This window comes from Platichthys flesus, chromosome 4 (assembly GCF_949316205.1).
Source record: "Platichthys flesus chromosome 4, fPlaFle2.1, whole genome shotgun sequence".
Classification (NCBI taxonomy): Eukaryota; Metazoa; Chordata; class Actinopteri; order Pleuronectiformes; family Pleuronectidae; genus Platichthys; species Platichthys flesus.
This window is the reverse complement of record NC_084948.1, coordinates 12,314,472-12,332,837: the sequence shown is the minus strand read 5'-3', so window position 1 is coordinate 12,332,837 and position 18,366 is coordinate 12,314,472. Positions and strand designations below refer to the sequence as shown.

General features: G+C 40.9%; 3 protein-coding genes across 5 annotated transcripts in view; 2 read left to right on the top strand and 1 right to left on the bottom strand.

Moving 5' to 3' along the window:
* relt (RELT TNF receptor) overlaps nt 1–8,467 on the top strand; it is a 26,142-nt gene extending 17,675 nt beyond the window's left edge. The window contains exons 7-11 of the mRNA XM_062386656.1: nt 3,304–3,384; nt 4,050–4,125; nt 5,550–5,933; nt 6,247–6,381; nt 6,719–8,467. Coding sequence (XP_062242640.1) covers nt 3,304–3,384; nt 4,050–4,125; nt 5,550–5,933; nt 6,247–6,381; nt 6,719–6,752 — 710 coding nt within the window. The 3' untranslated portion in view covers nt 6,753–8,467. The remainder of the gene's footprint in view (nt 1–3,303; nt 3,385–4,049; nt 4,126–5,549; nt 5,934–6,246; nt 6,382–6,718) is intronic.
* A 616-nt stretch (nt 8,468–9,083) lies between these two features.
* On the bottom strand, nt 9,084–13,771 carry LOC133952281 (P2Y purinoceptor 2-like). 2 transcript variants are annotated; one of them, XM_062386658.1, is made up of 6 exons: nt 13,651–13,757; nt 13,345–13,497; nt 11,257–11,613; nt 10,924–11,092; nt 10,317–10,662; nt 9,084–9,681 (listed from the first exon to the last, which is right to left on the bottom strand). In XM_062386658.1, the coding sequence occupies exons 3-6, from the start codon at nt 11,594–11,596 to the stop codon at nt 9,496–9,498; spliced, it is 1,041 nt and encodes a 346-aa protein (XP_062242642.1). In that variant the 5' UTR covers nt 11,597–11,613; nt 13,345–13,497; nt 13,651–13,757; the 3' UTR covers nt 9,084–9,495. The 2 variants fall into 2 exon arrangements, with proteins under 2 accessions (XP_062242642.1, XP_062242641.1); XM_062386657.1 differs by lacking the exon at nt 13,345–13,497 and having other exon boundaries at nt 13,651–13,771.
* Nucleotides 13,772–16,276: 2,505 nt separating this feature from the next.
* Nucleotides 16,277–18,366, top strand: part of LOC133952080 (F-BAR and double SH3 domains protein 2-like) — a 99,882-nt gene continuing 97,792 nt past the window's right edge. For both annotated transcript variants that reach the window (XM_062386357.1, XM_062386356.1), the window contains exon 1: nt 16,277–16,589. In XM_062386357.1, coding sequence (XP_062242341.1) covers nt 16,569–16,589 — 21 coding nt within the window. In that variant the 5' untranslated portion in view covers nt 16,277–16,568. The remainder of the gene's footprint in view (nt 16,590–18,366) is intronic.

The window sequence follows — 18,366 nt, the reverse complement described above, 5'->3', positions numbered from 1 at the left end:
GGCCTGTGGTGATGCTGGTTGCCATTTTCTTTCCTAAACTGTCAAAGTGACCTGCAACAATCGAGCCAAGTAAAGACAGAGAGCTGTTCAGTGAAGCTTGAGTCGGTGCACAGAACCCGAACTGGAGAATCGCATAGCCATTGCCGTGAAAGTCACTTAAGTTGACAAGCCCTAGATGCAGCCGCTGAGCACTTACTGCCTGCTTATTTAAATTTCATCAATATATTGAGCTTATCATGTTCTCAAGTATGCAATTTATTCATCACTGCACTTCCTTGGGCCCAATAACAATACACATGTCAAGTGTGAAGCCGATAAGTTGAACAATTCTTGGGATATGCGAGCCACAGACAAAGAAACACACTACAGATTTCACTTCTTGTGGATATAGTGTCCATCCCACTGTAGCCGAACTACTACTACTTACATAATGTTTTTACCAGTTATCACACTCCACTGTTTTGTAGTTTATCCAGGGGGTCTGTGTGCATGAGTTTCCCTCAACCACAACTACAGTAGCAAGTAGCGAGGCATCACAGCGTTGGAGCACAGCTGCCACCTCGACGGATCTCAGCCTCTGACAAACGAGCCCCACGCGCTGACGTTTTCACACCTTCGGATTTATTGTCGCATTCAGGATTAAAATATATAGTGTCTAGTGACTTGTGTGCGGACAAGATGGGGGATTTCAGGCATTTGCAAGGCCGGACAGAGGTCACAGCAGCACTCTTGCTGTCAGTGATCTCTGCCTTTTGTTTCCTGCGTTGCCTGGGTCTCAGCATCTCGCAGCACTTTGTTGTGAAACCCAAGACAACCATGCACCTAAAGGGAATCTCCCTGAACCCCCCCCCCCCTGCAGCCGCACTTTATCTGCCCACCTACTCTCCATTCATCCCGTTTCTTGGCTCTCTGACACCCCCTCCCTTTCTTGTCTATAAACATGACACTATCCTTCTATCTCTCCTTTCCCAGCCAGATCAATAATTCACCCAGGTTCTCAGCTCATGGTTAATGTCTCCTGTTTCTGTCTCCACTTTCTTCTCAGTCCCTGTCCCGTCTCCTTTTGTCCTCTCTTTCCTCGTCTGATTTCCTCTTCTGTCCCTTTCTCCGAAATCCATTTGCTGTCAGTGCGTGTTGTATATGAAACTACTTGATACTACTAGTAACTTGATAACGCACATTGAACATTAACAATAGTGTTTATAAAAGGTGTTATAAGCCAAAGACACAGTTTGAACCTTAATATAAAGTTTAAAAAAAGACGATATCTACAGTAATGTGTTACAGATGTAGGGTTATACATTGGCGGAGTGATTTTTAGACGCCTTTTCACCTCCTTAACTCTCAGCTCCTTTCTTGCTCTCCTCTCCTCCTCGCCTCCACAGCTTTGAGGACAGATGATGCAACAGTGCAGAGATGAGCTGTGTGAGATAAAAGGAGGAGAAAGAGGGTTGTATTATCAGGGTATCAGACTGCAGGTGGAAAAGTAGGGAAAAACAATGATTAGTGGTCAGGAGGAGACTGCATGGGAAAACTTTATCTCCCTGTCATTCTTATGTTACTATCCTTGTTGCAGTGGACAGTCTGTCTGTCTGTCTCTCTCTGCGTACTGAAGTCCCGACCGCGCTGAGATAAGAGGTAAACTTCTTACTCCAGCACTTTCCTCCAGTCAGGGAGAAAACCCTGGGGGAAGAATTACAGCGAAGCCAGGCTGAGCTAAACTCCGCAGAGACAACTGTGCAGAGCTGCAGACACAGACATATTTTTGACTTATTGGAAAGCAGACAGAGGGAAACAAAAAAGGCAAATGTGGGGTGGCACATAAAAATGTCCTGAGACGACATCAATCTGCAACTTTTGTGTTTATGTCACACAGGCCTCCACCTGCGCAGGCATGAGACGTAGAGTGTAACGTAGAGTTGAATTACTGCAACTTTATAATTCAGTTTTTTTCTAGGGTCGGAAAATACTTGCCGTTACCGTAAGCTAGATGGCTGCTTTGCGTATCCTGTGTCTGTTCAGTGGGTAGGTTATGTGTGTTTTCAGAAGTCAGCACGACACATACACAAAATGCAATGCGCGAGTAAAAGGGTCAGGGCATTAGAGAGTCCTTTGCAGGGTCAGGGTAGACAAATGTTGTTCTAGTGTAGTGTTGCCATCTTTGTTTATGTTCACTGAACTCACATCCAGAAGTGGCAGAAAGATCGGTCTGAGTCAAAGATTAAAAAGCAGAGTGCTCTACAGTATAGTGTGATGTCTGTGGTGTGCCCCCTACTGGAATCCTCCATTGAAACGAAGTACCTCAGCAAGTATGTGAACAATAATGTTTGTGTTAATGTTAATGGTCAAACAGCAAGTTCAAGCAGCTCAAACTGAAACAAATCTGAAAACAAGGAAAGTTTATCACATTTCAACAACAAGGCAATTCAAAGTACTTCAAATCAAATGTAAAAGGGATCATTACGAAGACTACACAACAAATTATAAAGTGCTGCTGCCTCGACGTTATGACAATAAATAGACGAGATCTCACTGTGATGCAGATGCTGTTATCCTCACTTAGCAACAGCCACTGTGGAGACAACAACAGCCTAACACACACACAAACACACCCACACACGAATCTACACAGTCACGTTTTGTTCTTCAATTCACAGACACACAAAGTCACCTCGCATTGGGGGGGCCGCTATAACACACACCCTCACACACACTCTCCCACACAGACACACACAAATCTACACAGTCACATTGTGTTCTTTAATTCACAGACACATAAAGTCTCCTGGCATTGGGGGTCTGGTATAGCAGAGACTCGCACACAGACACACAGAGACACACACACAACCACCCACACACAGCTCTGTGTGCTCCTAAAGCGCTGAATGGAGTGTGATCGCTGACAGAGCTGTTCCAGATCCCCCAACGTCCTCATCACTCTCTCTGTCTCAGCTGCCTCACTGTGCCGTGCTATTACGGGATGGTGACAGGGGTTGCCATGGAAGCGTATCTATTCTTTGCTGTTCAGTGATCCACATCCATCCCTATCAGTCCCATCGTGCGGCGCGGCATGGTGTCCCAGCAGCGACATGCACCGTGTGAACTGTGCTGTTGGCTCTGCAACTCCAACAATGTTTCTCCTGATTGTCTTTCTGACGACTCGGAGAGAAGCTGGGAACATGGCGCTTTCATACAAACTCATCGGTTAATCTGCACATACAGTAACTACCACAGTACACATATCCACTCAACTATAAAAAACAATTAAAAGGGGTCAATTTGTTCTCTGTTTCCTTGCACTAGGAAACGCTTGTCCCTACATATCTGACGACCTCAATGAAGACACCATCGGTGTCCTCGTTCGCCTCATCACAGAAAAGAAAGGTACGTGTCCAGTAACTACCAGCAGTGAGGTCACCCTCTGTAAGAGCTCGTTGTCATCGTGGTCATCTCTTGTGGCTTAAGATGGGAACACGAGTTGTCACAGGACGTCACACACAACCAAGGAATCGTCTTTATCGCTGCCGACTCAGCAGCTCTTTGTCTCTCCATGCCAGGTTGATGGGTGGAATTAGATCTGAGATTGTGGTTTGTTTCCACATTGCAAAACAAGCATATGACTCTGTGGAGTAATACTTTCAGCTGTGATCAAATCACACCATGTGTTGTGTTGTTGGGTTTAAAATCTTGATTTATTCTGTAAACTAAGTGAAAATTAATTGTCTGTTGATATATGCAATGTTTACAACAAAACAAGCATTTACAAGGTAATCCTGTTTTAATTTGGTGTATAAAGGCAAAATCAAAGGCTTTCAAAAATAGCCAAAATAGTCAAGGAATACTTCAGGTTAATGAAACCCCAGCACTTTAGCCAATCAGATGCCAGAAAGTGCAAAGATAAAACATGTTTATAAACCTTTAATATGATCTTAAATCTTATATTCCTTCAAACAGGAATTTACAGTATTACTTTCAGCAAAAAAGTTATTGACTATCACTGTAGTTAACATAATTACTGATGGAGTATTTTTTATGTTTGTGTGTTTCAGAAAATGCTGCTGCACTGGAGGAGCTGCTGCTTGAGTACGAGAGCAAACAGATGGCCTTGAAAGGATCCTCAATCAAGTATGAGACCACAAACGCACACACACGTTTGTACAACTACCTTAGTCACTCATTGTCATTATGCATTCCCTAGCCCCTTACCCTAACCATCCAAACTAAATGCCTAACCCTAACCCTTAACCAAATCTAAACCTAAACCTAATTCTAACGCTAACCCTAAAACCAAGTAGATTGAAATCTACGTATGTGTACTTGGTTGTGTGTAGAGCAGAATGTTTAGAACGAGATATCTACTTACTACATGTTTTATACCTCTATAAAGGTAAAGTTAAACATTCAAACGTCAGCTCCATGAAGTTGACATCAGGCCATGTACCTGACGCACCCCCACATGTCTGAAGTTGACGTCTCACATCGTTGTAACCACTGTCGGTTGAGTCATGAGGCTCAAACACTTACACTTACAGCTTAAAGTCACACAGTTTACATGACCATGTGTAGTTGTGGGTGGAAACTGGGTTGTGCGTTGCTGTCATTAATATCGCTCAAGTCAATCTAACAAGTCCAGTAAGACACAGATGGTGACCAGAGTTTCCACCAGTGTGCTGTGGTTTTTAACCCCACATCCACTGTCTGGGATGGACACACACAGGAATCATTTGCACTGTATGTTCCTTGCACTGACCCAGCTCCTCCAGCAGATTCCTTAAAGTTCATCTTATCTCTTTGTATGATGTAATGGAAACTGGATCCAACGCACTTGAGTATGTGTGTATGCCACATGCACAATATAGAGAGGTCTCAGGGGCCTCTGGCTCTATGAGACTGCTGAAACATGTGCGCTTAACATTCGAGAACATTCTCTCTTTATCTATGTGTGTGTTTGTTTGTGTGTGTGCAGAAGTTATCTGGGGCCACTACAGGTCACTCACTAGTACAACAGGGTCACACAGCTGTATTCATCTCTTTTGCTCTCTTTTTTTTCTGCACAAAAGAACAACGAAACAACAGAAACTAAAGAGCACAGGGTGACCATGTGCAGTGTTTCAATTTATTTTACATTTACACATGTAAGCAAAAGAGACAATATTGCAGCCTGGCTTTTTATTACCTGAATTAATAACGAGATCTATAGGGCTGGGCGATGTGGCCAAAAATACCAAGAAAAAAATTCAGTCCACATTAATAATTATCACAATAAATGTCACATTATTATTTGTTTTCAGTTTAAACACAGATTTTTGCTCCTGAGTGAAGTTGTGAACTCTTATTTATGAGTAGAGAATGACAAACACTTGATTAACACTTAAAAACCCTTTACAAATCTGAGGTTGATCAATTATGTGATATACCTCTTCACTGTGCTTCATCAATATTGCCTATTCCAGGTTTAAATGTCACTGAGTCACCTGTAACTCACTTTATTTTGAAAATGTAAAAATGTCTGACTAACCCCCTGTTCACTCTCTCCTCTCTTCTCCCAGGTTTCCCATGCTGTCTCCCCTGTCCACGTTTTGCTCCCTCCCCAGACTCTGCCCCCATCAGTCCCACCTCCACACCATCTCCGGCCTCTCGGGCCTGACCCCCAAACACGGCTTACGTTGCACCCGTTGTGCTCAGAGAAAGTGGCCCGCTTTTCTCATACCTCCTCTGGATTCCCTCAAAGATCCACTGAAGCCTCCGCAGACCCTAATCCTTCCCTCCCTGGACACATCCACCGACCATCAGAAGACCCCCCTGCTGGAGGGCGTGTGTCTTGACACGCACCATCCCCCAACTGTCGTGCCAAATACTTTAAATGAAAAAGTAGAAGTGACTGAAGTGAAGGAGAAGAAGGAGGGAGAGTTGACAGTGTTGTCTGTGGGGAGGTGAGACTGATATTGTCATACTCAACATACAACATGACACATGTAATGTCAATATATAGTTGTGCTCTTTACTCCACCACACTCATTTGATTGTTAGTATCAGTTTACGGAATATTTAAACTGTAATTTTTTATTTATAAGTTAATCTACACAGAAACATAAGCTGCTTTCAAACCCTTAAAAAAAAGTCAGCAACTCTCAGACAGACGTCCACATCTGTAACAGTGTGTGTTATGTTGGCAGCTATGATTATGACCATTATTATCATATTATCTGAGTGTGACATTGGTTATATTTTCTGCTCAATTCACAGATTTCAAGTTGCTCAGATTCGTGAGCAGCAACCTGTCACCATGGAAACCAAGACATCCTCCCCAGAAGCAGAGAAGCAGAGAAACTCCCTGTTTGGTGGGAAACACTTCTCCTCTTCATCGTCTGGCATCTGGAGGTACAATCTCCAAAGTCTCTCTCCATCCCTCTTTCTCTCTATTTCTACTGATTAGAGATTAACTTGTTTTGGATCAGTGTTTTGTTCCGTTCGTCTGCTTTACTGTGAAATTAAATTGTTGCGACAGTATGTTTGAGTTAGTTGCCTCGTGTCATGAGTGTGTGCCAGTACTCCGAGCTTAGTCAGAGCTGAGACAGCATCTTAATACTCATCACTTGGTCACTCCCTAATGTGTTAATTATTCATTTATTCATTGAGAACTAATGAGATTAGTGGAAATCTATAAGTCTTTTTTATTAAACTTTGAAACCTTCGTTTCACTCATTCTGTCCATCAGGTCGTCCTTGTACCTCCCCATGTCCTTCAGATGAGGAGACAGAGAAAGACGGTGTACGATGAAGCTACCTCGCTGAAGATGACCTCATCATGTTCTGACGACTTCGCAGCACGGGGAGGAGGGTGTCGTCTAACGCAACTGACATCAAGAAACTACAAGAGCCACCTCCTGCTGGAAGACGTCATGTCTATTTATGCAAGAAGAGAAACATTCATGTATTTATTACTGCATAAAAAGTAGATCAACTGAAGCTGCTTCACTGTCCCCCATCCAGAGTGGGAAAGGCTCAATCAGTGGATATATTTATTTCTCGTGAAGTGAACAATTAATCAACAAGTGACACTAGACGAAGGGATGAGAAAACAAAGAGTGGAAGTTTGTATAAGAAACAAAGTCACCCTCAGTCCCTGTTTTTGCAAATCCATGAAAAAAATGGACCTGGGGGTTAAAACATACACGACACATAGTCTACATCGAGACAAACACACAGTATTTTACTGCAAGAAAGTCAAACAGTAGTGAGAGTATCCAAATTAATTCAGAGGTGTGTAAAGAAACAAGAAAGCAACATCAAGTTTGCGTTTGAAGGTTGGTCCATCACATGACGCTTGAATACAGACTCCAGTCGCACCTCAGAAAGTATTATGAAGGAGGACCTGTTGAAAAAACGCAATATGATTTCTAAGCTTGAGATATTTTGTACAAGTTCTGTGATTTAGCTTCTCCTGCTCCTGCCCAAATAGAAAGTGCAGGTGAGTGAACGTTTCAGACCTTGAGGATGTTGAATGTAGAAGGAGCTCACTTCACTTGGACTTATTGAACATCAGAGAGTTTGAAAACCATTTGTTCTGCAATGTACACCCACCCACAATCAGCATTAACAGTAATATGTGTGACTTTTAACCACTTAATCTAAATGTAGGACTGTGAGGATAAGTGATCAGAGGCCAAATTATGTTTTAGAGGGGCCCCCCTGATACTACATCACAGCATCTGCTTCCAAATAACAAGAATCCGCCTTTCACTCTCAGGGCAAAATAAGTACGAAGTGTATGAAGCTCGGTTTTGTAGAATAGAACATGTAAATGAATGTACATATGTAAATATGGGTGGGTATCAAGAAACGGACCATACCTGGCTTTTATAATTTTAAGTATATCTATGCATGATATACTAGATCTCGTGTCAAGGGTAAAGACGGCACCAGTGAGTGACATTTGTAATCCACCAATCAAAACCTGGCAAACTCCTCACACACCTCAGTGCAGATAAAACCGAATCGACCTGTTAATTCAGTTCAGTTTGATCTTTTCACCATTTGGCTGCATAATTTTAGTAAAACGCTTTTCTGTGCACATAACCCAACCTCAGTTAAGTAACGACACGCACACAATTAAACATACACACAGGGATGCATGATCCTTCTTTATAGTTTCTTTAAATCAACCATGGCTGCAGAGGATAAGTCGTCGAGATGCTCCAAAGTCTTGGCTTTAGTTTACATCCTCATGGGTTTTAAAGAGTGCAGTATATTCATAGTGTTTTTTTTAGGTGCTTATTTTCACAGTTATTGTTACAGTTCCATGTTTTACATTTGATTTATTTTTACTTATGTTAGGTTTCTTATTAAATGTCTCCAAGCTGCCGAGTAGGAAGGAATAAAAAAACATTTCATTTCATCAACTTTTTAGATTGTGTTTGTATGATGACATTATTCTGTATGATGTTTTTACTCTTGAAATAAAGAAGGGGTGTATTTTACTAACCTGCCTTGTGTGCTTTTGTTGTTGACCGAGTTGTGTGTTTGTGTGTGTGTGTCTTTTTTAAGAACTTGATCAAAAATTGAGTTGAGACCTCTAATTACACAGTCTGGTTGAGACCAGAGCCTCCAGCAACATCCTGTCTCTTTTGTTAACTAGTGTCTCCCCCTAGTGTTGGACTTGTATACATTAAATGAAAAGGGAGGTGCGGCCAAAACCAGAGAGATTACTGAGTGGTACTTGCTCTTCCCACAAATTGCACTTTCCAAATTCCTAACTCACAGACTGACGTCAGTCTGCTCAGGTTTCAGGTAACGCTGCTCAGAGGTTGCACTGTGGAAATATTCTGAGATTTTACAGAATAAATAAAGCCTGTGCAGAGAATGTTTTGCAAAATTATTGCAATACTGACTCAGCTGTTATGTAAGAAGAAAATATTCCACACACATAAAGGCATCTAGATTGAAATCATTGCTGCATGACACATTATACTAAATTGGTACATGTTCACACAACTGTTCCTAACAAGCCTTAAAGGGCAGGGAGTGTCTGACAAGAGCACACAGACCTACAGTATCTGATAAACGTGGCTCAGACGAGTCAAGTCAGGCATGCACTACATGATTTATTTACAACCTTTCTTCGTCATATCTCATCCTGAGCATAGATTTTCTGCTGGGTGATGACAGAAATCCAAATACAGAGTGTTTGAACTTGCACAACTAAAGTCCTTCAATTATTCAAAACAGACAAGTAACACTTAAAAAAAACAGTACGTGCTTATACCTATGAATATCCCTGTACAGTACATTTGTATCAATATAAATTAAACTCCTGAAGAAAAACATTCATAATTGCTAAAAAAATAACATACACGATTTAACATTTGCTTCTTCGTAAAGACCTGACACTCAGAGGTATTGTGCTTGCTGAACATTGAAAGGTGCACTGATGAGATGTCGTGAGCACAGTCCCTGCAACTTTAACATGTTTACCAAGACACCATGAGTTGTTGGGTCAGATTTGTGTCGTCGATAACTGGCCCACACCTGCACGTTTTGACCTGATCTTCTTTGTGAGGTTACTGCGGACGTCCTGCCCAGCCAGGAAGTAAAGGATGGGGTCCACGCAGCTGTTGGCACTGGCCAAAGGTCGAGTCACCTTGTAGGCAATACTGGAGGCCTCAAGCCAACTACAGCTGAGCTGGTGAACATATAATACATACATATGTTAAAACATATAACATGTGACACACTGAGCTTTTCAAGCCATTATAACACATTTTAAGAATATAGTCTAGTTTATTCTAGTCTTATCTTATGTAGTTTAGTCTAGTAGTCTAATCTAGTCTTGTCTAGTCTAAATGTATCTAGTTGTATCAAGTCTAGTCTAGTCTAGACTTGTCAGACTATTATATTCTAGTCTAGTCATGTCATATCTAGTCTTGCCTAGCCCAGCCTAGCCTAGCCTAGCCTAGCCTTATCTAATCAAGTCTAGCCTAATCTAATCATGCATAATATGGTCTAATCTGGTCTAGTCTAGCCCAGTCTTGTCTAGCCTTGTCTTGTCTCGCTTAGTCAGCTGTGGCTGAGGGGGTATAGTGGTCGTCCTATAACCAGAAAGTCCCCCATCAGCAAGAGACTGAAACCTGAATTCCCCCTCATAGAAAAAGTGCTGTTAGAATGTTGTGAATCTGTGAATGACAATAGCCTGTACTGCCAGCTTCTTTGAGTGGTCATATACAGACTATTCAAACCTAGTCTTGTCTTGTCTTGCCTAACCTCTAGCTTTGTCTAATCTAGTCTTACCTTGTCTTGTAAATGTGCGTTTGTCCTCACCTGTGCTGGGTTGGACTGCCTCAGGTACCTGAAGGAGTAGTAAAGACTCCTGGTGAGGTGGAAAGGGAGGAAGCAGAGCATGAACATCGCCAGCACGATGATAATCATCTTCACTGACTTCTGCTTTGAGCGCTTAGCCGCCAGACCTCCTCTCTCCCCTTCGTCCCCGCCTGAAGACCCCCAGCTTGACTCCCGAAGCTTCCGCACCATAAGGCCATAGCACACCATCACCACCATGAAGGGCAGGCAGAACATGACAACTGACACCACAGAGCTGTACACCAGGAAGTCGTCAAACAGCTCCGGGCTGGTGGTGTCGTAGCAGACCCGCCCAGTGGCCCTCTCCCTGGCAGAGGAGATAACAGATGACAGTATTAGGATGATTAAATTCATGTTTGGAACTGATCCACAGAAGAAGAAATGAGTGGTGAAGAAAGGAGGTAAGATGTAAAGATACTAGGTAGCAGGGTGGTTGCTCATTGAACTGTGCAATCAAGGCAACCTAAGATAAAATACTTCTTTGAGAAGTTGTGTCAAAAAATCTAATAAACACAATTAGAACCACCTTCATAAAGAAGGAAAGAAAGAAAGAAAGAAGACGAATCACCTTGTTCTTGAGAAGTAGAGAACAGGAGCCTGGCAGAGTAACACAAAGGCCCACACTGCCACAGACACCAGGCGGGCCCGACGAGTGCTGACCCAGTACAGGGAGTGGACTGGATAACAAATTCCAACAAAGCGATGCAGACTGATACAGCACAGGAACAATATGGAACCTACCAGAGAGAGAGCGATTAGTGATTATCATTCAAAATGTGTTGACTTAGTTATATTTTATTGTTTAAAAGAAACGTGTGTTTTATTTTATTTAATCCATATTGAGTAACCTTGAGATATCCCATGTCTAGCCATCTTTTTCTGTATTGCGCAGGGGCTGTACCGTATAAGTTGGAATAAAACAGGAAGCGTATCACTTTGCAGAAGGGTTCACCGAAGGGCCAGTCGTTCTCATCGGCGTAGTAGTAGATGAGGAAGGGCAGGGTGAAGATGTAGAGAGTGTCACACATGGTCAGGTTGACCATATAGATGGTGGATGGATTCCAGCGCTTTGTGCGAAATACAATCACATACAGCGCTGTGGTGTTCAGCACCAGGCCGATCACAAAGACCAGGGCATAGCTCACAGGCAGGAGAATGTATTTAAAATCTTCATTGAAATGACAGTACGAGGCACCGTAGCCTGTTTGGTTTGTGTCACTGTAGTTGTCAAAGGTGGCCATCTTGGTTGTGGGAACACCTGAGGAAAAGATAAGATCAGAGATTGGGAAAAGATCATGTGAATAAGTATAATGAAAAGTACGTAATCACAATAATGGAAATAACTACATAATCATCAGAATTTGAAGTTTATATACATAGCATTTTTAGAACACAGTTACAAAGTACTTGACAGTAAATGAAACAAACAAAATCAATAAAAGACCTGGTGAAATAATGCAATTAAACAAACAGCACAGGAAACGCTCAACATTGGAAGTCCCCTTAAATTCCAGCAAGCTGCACCCAATTGCACACACATTTAGATATCAGTTCTCTAAACATGGCTGATTTTCTTAAAGCAAGTTATATTATTTATTTTGTGGGAATTGTGAGTATTTTGAAAATCTTCCTATTTCCTAATGTCAAAGAAGGTGAGTTCTTCCCCGACCCGTACCACATTATTCCCAAAGTATATCAGCAGAGCCCTTAAGCCATGCTGTGCTGAATAATCATTTCCTTCCCCATTGTTTTTTTTGCCCAATCCAGTTTATAGCTTGAGGCATCTGGTTTTTTATTTCATTTTACAGAGAGAGAATTGTTTTAAAGCTGATTTCCTTTAATTGTCTTTTTCTTTCTGAAGTGGGTGGTTGAGTAGATGAGAGAAGAACTATGATAGAAGATAAGAGGAGTTTCACAATTGACTAATGAGGCAAGAATAAGACAAAACGGATAAATAAATTTGACAAAGCTATAAAGTAAAATACAATTTAAAAGCTATCATAATTATTATAAAAAAATTTAAAGTACCAGAAACAGGATGAGTGAAATACTATAAATTAAAAGTATTAACTTACACTTATTAATGTTAAGAGCCTAAAATCTCAATCTCATTTAACTGATAAATATATGAATCGGTTTTAATAAATGTAAAATAGAGCTCGATTTTGACTGTGATATAGAGACTCTGAATATACTGAAACAGTTGTTAAACCATCTTTAAAATAATATTTCAATTGGTATCATAAAAAAGATTAAAGTTTGTTCAATTTAAAGTGGATAAATTAAATTTACAACTTTCATCATGAAAAACCTAATTAAATTGTGTGAATTTAAAAAAAAGAAAATTGTTTGATCAACTTGAAATGATAAGTAATTAACACTTACAAAAATATACATTTTTTCATCTGACATTCAAGGCAATTTTAGTTCAATAATGATGATATAACCTGTTCACTTTAATTTGAAGATTAAGAACTTAATTTGAAGAAATCTTTAAGTTGATGATACAATTGTTATATTTTCATTGTACTGTTTCACCCCCTGGTCCGACAGGTTTCACAACATCTTCATACCTCTGCAAAACAAACTCTATAAGCTTACTGTCAAGTAATCCTCCCCCCATAGAAAACCAGATCTTTGACAAACATGTGAGTTGCAGCATAATCAGACAAAAATACAAATGCACTTGATCAGCAGCAATTTTTGCAGATCATTCTGGCTCTGTGTACGTCTACGTTTTCCAAAGTCTCACAATCACTTTTTAACTCAAACCAGACTCTGAAATAACCACGTTAAACCTTGCTCTATATTTCACTCGCTGGAATGCATGTTACATTGCTGCCTCTACTGTAACCTCAGCCCATTTCTCTCCATACCCTGTAACTATGTTTACCAGCAAACTCAAGCTCAATCCAATCACAAAATCTCACTCCACTGAGGTCTTTATAACAACTCCACATGCAGTTTGGACAGCAGATGCCAGACTTACTTTTTTCTCACTTCACAGATGAGTCATCCGACGCTCTCTCTTACTTTCTCTTTTCTCTCTGACATTATTTGCTCCTCGTGGAAAACAATGCCTCTCGCTCACTCCGCAGACTCCTTTTCTCTCCACTTTTTTTTTTCCCCTTCTTCAAAACAGCTGCAGGTTGAATTTAACAGATAACAGACATGAGAAAGAGAGGCCCCCTTTTTATAGTCAGTTCAGCAGGAATACATTTTTTGTTATAGGTATATTCACACTGAAACATACTACCATGCAGAAAAAAGACCTAGAGGCGTTAAAATTACTCACAGAAAAAGTTTTTGCCCTTCACACACTGTCCTGTGTTGACCAACCTGATCAGTCTGTCCATGAGTGGATGTGTGTACCTGAGTGTGAAGTTTGTGGCTGAATGTCTTCCGTACTTATTTGAGTGAGTGCGAAAAGTCTTGAGGCGTGTGCTTGTCAGACAAGCTGTAGCCTGTATGTACCGAGAGCAGGAAGCTAGGCCTGAGGCCCAACTGATAACTGTTAGTCAAATGGACAGTGAGTAACAACAAGGCAGACCTCAGACTTGACTGTTCAAATATTTATACTTTTTAAGTTAGGCAAACTCAAAAAACGTCAATCTACTTATGCATAGTTTAGAAACTGTTAGATGTAATATGGTATTTTAACCAACAGCGATCCCACTTTAAAATTAAAAGGTTCATAGGGTGGGCAAACCTTTTTTTTTTTTACAGATTTAATATTATTCTATTTGTAGACCGATTCTACCACCCATTGAATATATATAGGCCATTTACTGTATTTAGTACTTCTACTTTTAACCCTTTTTTAGCTTTGTACAGCCAAAGGGACACAGATGCTCCTCAACCAATTCAAAGGACAAATCATAAATCATAAGGATCCCAGTTGAGTCCTGACAAACACAATATGATCCCACAATGATTTACAGCCATTTGCCACTGGTTAAAAGTTATGTGCATGGGCGTTTGGAGATGTGTGGGTTTTCCCTGAATGTAGGTTTGTGTGTGTGTGAGAGTCTCTGTGCATGTGTTTGAATCTGTGTGTTTGTTGTTTTAAAATGAGAGGAAAGGTGAGAAAGAACACTTAATGTCTTACCTACTCCACAAACTCTGTCTATTAATGATTACATGGCCCTTAACCTTAACCTTGGCTGTAGCACGTAGGACATGTGAAGTTGAATACTGGTGCCCCTTCCTGCTACGTTTGTCTGTCTGACCAAATTTATTTTCTGAATTATAAAATAAAGCTAATATAGCTATTGTTTGCCTACCATGTAACAATTTGTTGTTCCTGATGGATCAAATTTATCTAGGAAGTTATCTGTGGAGATTCTCAGTCATCCAGGTCAAGCTTTCTTCAGAATCTGTAGTGTACATTGACAACTGGACTTGCTTGTGATTCTTGATGATTTATTTAATAGCAGAGTGGGTATTAACAACCATTCATACTTGGACTCAGAGGACCCTAACAAATCACTAACTTATTATTTAACATAACAACTCTCAACACAGGTAGTGACCCAGAGTAAGAATTAATATCTTGAGCTGCCATTCATATCTTATGTATTCATATGTATTCATATCTTGAGCTGCCAAGAGGGGCCAGTGCAAGTTAGATGTTAGTGGCCTGTTCCTACTTTCCATGGGGTCTTGAGGAATTTTATATACAAATGAATGAGTCTATAAAAAACCCAGTCACCAAAGTGCTTGCTCATTGTGGGAACTGTTGGGTCTCTCTATACATTTTCAGGTCTTGACCTTATTATGTTATAATTTGGCTTTTAAACCTATATTACGTCATTCCTTAATTTCACAATTTATTTTTGTGTGATTCACTTTGTAACCTTGTTTAGATAAGTGCTATATAAATAACGTTTTTATTATTATCATTATTATTACGATAAGATATAATTGTGTTTATTTGACTATGTTATATGTTATACATATATTCATATTACTTAATTTAATATTCACTTGACTGTGTTATATGTTATATGTTACAATGTTATGTTATATGTTATGTTACATAGTATGTTATTTTTTTTCATTTTGTAAAGTCGCCTACTGCGTAGATGTTTGCCTGCCATGTCATAAGAATTTCACTGCTCCGATGACGCTGTTATTGGTGCATGTGACAATAAACTTTGATTTGATTTGATTTGATATTATTATTCCTATTGTTTCTGGAGACCCTGGCTCAAATGCTGTGTGTTTTAATAATAATTTAACTATTAAATGTATGAGCTGCTATGATGGCATTTATATATTGTTATTTGTTCGTTATTGTTTTTATATATATAAGGACCTTTTTCATCTGCATAAAGTAGAATTAAATTAAATAAATAAATAAGTGTATGTCCGACAGATTTAGACAATTGAATGGGTCATTCTACAAGATAAGATGAAACCAAATTTGAAGCTATGAGGACAGTTTCGCAATTTCATGGTCACATTTTTTATCTATTATTCGTTTGAGAAAGGCAAGAGTCATTTTTCCTTTCTGATCGATTTCTCTTGGATCGACTGCGGTTTCTTGTTGCTATGCAGGTCTGCAGGATGCAGCCTCTTAGACCAGGCTCCTCGAGCTGCACATTGGTGCTTCTGGGTAAAAAGCCACATTCCTTTTTCTTTTTTTTAGCTGCCATCCTTCCTGCCGTTATATTTGATTTAAAAAACTCGGGGAAAAAAGGCAGAACAAATAAAGGATGAGTGTCTACAACTAATGTTTTCGAGTGCAGACCCTAGCGCTGCCCCGTTCTCTGCCACACGGGGGCGCCATCGGACTAAGCAGCTGAAGGGGATCCCCGTTAATAGCCTCCTCCCCCTCCTCCTCCTCCTCCTCCTCCATCACTTCCTCCCCTGCTTTTCTCACCGCCTGTCTGCTCCACAACACAGTTCAACACCAGTCCGCCTCCTCCTCCTCCTCCACTTACACCAGTGTCTCCGCTCCGAGCCACAAACGAGCCATTTATCATCAATCATGGCCGCCGGGGTACTCATCTAAAAAAACTCTTCTTCCCTCCCTGTCGTCAGGAGGAGGGGAGGATTTATTTTTTTCATGTTTTTGTTGGAGGGGGGAAAACAAACAAACAAAAAAAACCATTAGACCCCCTCACACTGTTTTTTTTCTGCTCGTTTTGGGGATCTGCTCTTGGAATTACATTAGAATACATCTCGGACCATTCATGTCCAGACTCCAACATGCAGCCGCCGCCGAGGAAGGTGAGTGATCTGCGGGGTCCGTTATGTTTGGAGCCCGGCTGTGCGGACAATGACAGATAACTGTGTGGTAACCTGAGACACACTAACACACACATATACACGCAGGCACGAATGCACACACACACGCACACGCAAACGCACGCACACACACACACACAAACACACACACAAATAAAGGGGAGTGAAGGCACTTGCTAGCTTACATTAGCAGCACTTGCTAGCTTGGTTAGTGACATTAACATGCATCTGTCCAGACGTCAAATAACGCTAGCTATAAACCGCTAGGTGGCTAGCATGAGGCGTTTTATACAAAGCATGTCAGTGTCTAAATATCATATCGCGTGATGTGCTTTAAAACACATAACTTCCAATTTAACAATATCTTATTGTTTTACACCTTTGTGTGTCATTAGGGTTTTAGCTAGCAGTCCTCAGTGTATTTGTAGTGTAGGCATGTGTGTTAGCTCCTTTATATGTGACAGCAGTCCCTCAGACATACACAACAAAAGCTGTCTGTCAGTTGCTCCACGATGTGATGCTCCACGTCTGAAGGAAAGACCTTCACTTCATCCACGGTCACACCATACACACACACACACACAAACAAACAAACACACACACACACACTGACACACACGCACACACATCACATATTAACCCTGATTTGCAGTGATTTCCTGTACAGTTACTCTGATGTTTACCATATTGACTACTTGCCTAACCCTAACTTTAACCTAACCTCAATTCAACCATAACCTAATCTAACTTAAAGTAACCTAACCTAACCTTAAAAAATGTCTTCACTTGTAAGTCCATTTAATTACTAATTAATTACGCAGACTTAAGCTTGGGCAGCCATAACATCACTGTGTAAACACATTATTTTGTCCCCATAACTTAAGTTAAACCTTGACACACACACACACACACACACACATACTTACACACACACACGCACAAACAAACAAACAAACAAACACACACACACATATACATATACACACACACACACACAGAGGAGACATGCTGGCAGAGCCATGTCTGATGCAGGTTTATTGATTCTGTATGGGCTGAGAAAAGACCACAGTCTCCTATAGCTTGGTACCTTGTGTGTGTGTTTGTTGAAGTTGCTGGTCAATTGGTGTCTATGAGTGTGTGTTTGAGAGTGAGTGTGTGATGTCCTGAAATAGATGCATGAGAGCCAATTACCCTGCTGTGAACCTCTGCACAGTTTTCTCTTAATTACCACATATTCCCCCAGTGCCATTTAGGCTCTGGGTTCTTTCTTACACACACACACACACACACACACACACACACACACACACACACACACACACACACACACACACACACACATTGGCCTTGAACATGTCATGTCACGTCTTTAAAACACACACACACTTCAACAGATCCTTTCATTACAGAGGCCATAGAGGCCACTTTGACTGTCTCCTTCCACCGTGTGTGATCAAGTGCACCATTGAGGTCGTATTCATTTAGTCAGATCACATATGTCAGCTGTCAGCATCTCCCGTACACTTTGCTGTGAAAACACAGATGTTTTACCCCCTGCCAGTGCGGCTGGCACACTGAGTACACTCTTAGCACCACAGCATCAGAGTGCATCAGTTGTTGACTGTTGGAGGCTAACAATTTCTTTCCCGCTGCAACACATAAAGCCCCTTAAGTGTTTTGCCCGAGTCTCGGTGCATCTACCTATAGACTGAGCTCATCTGACCACCCATACATCTGTTAAATGTGATTTCAATTAAAG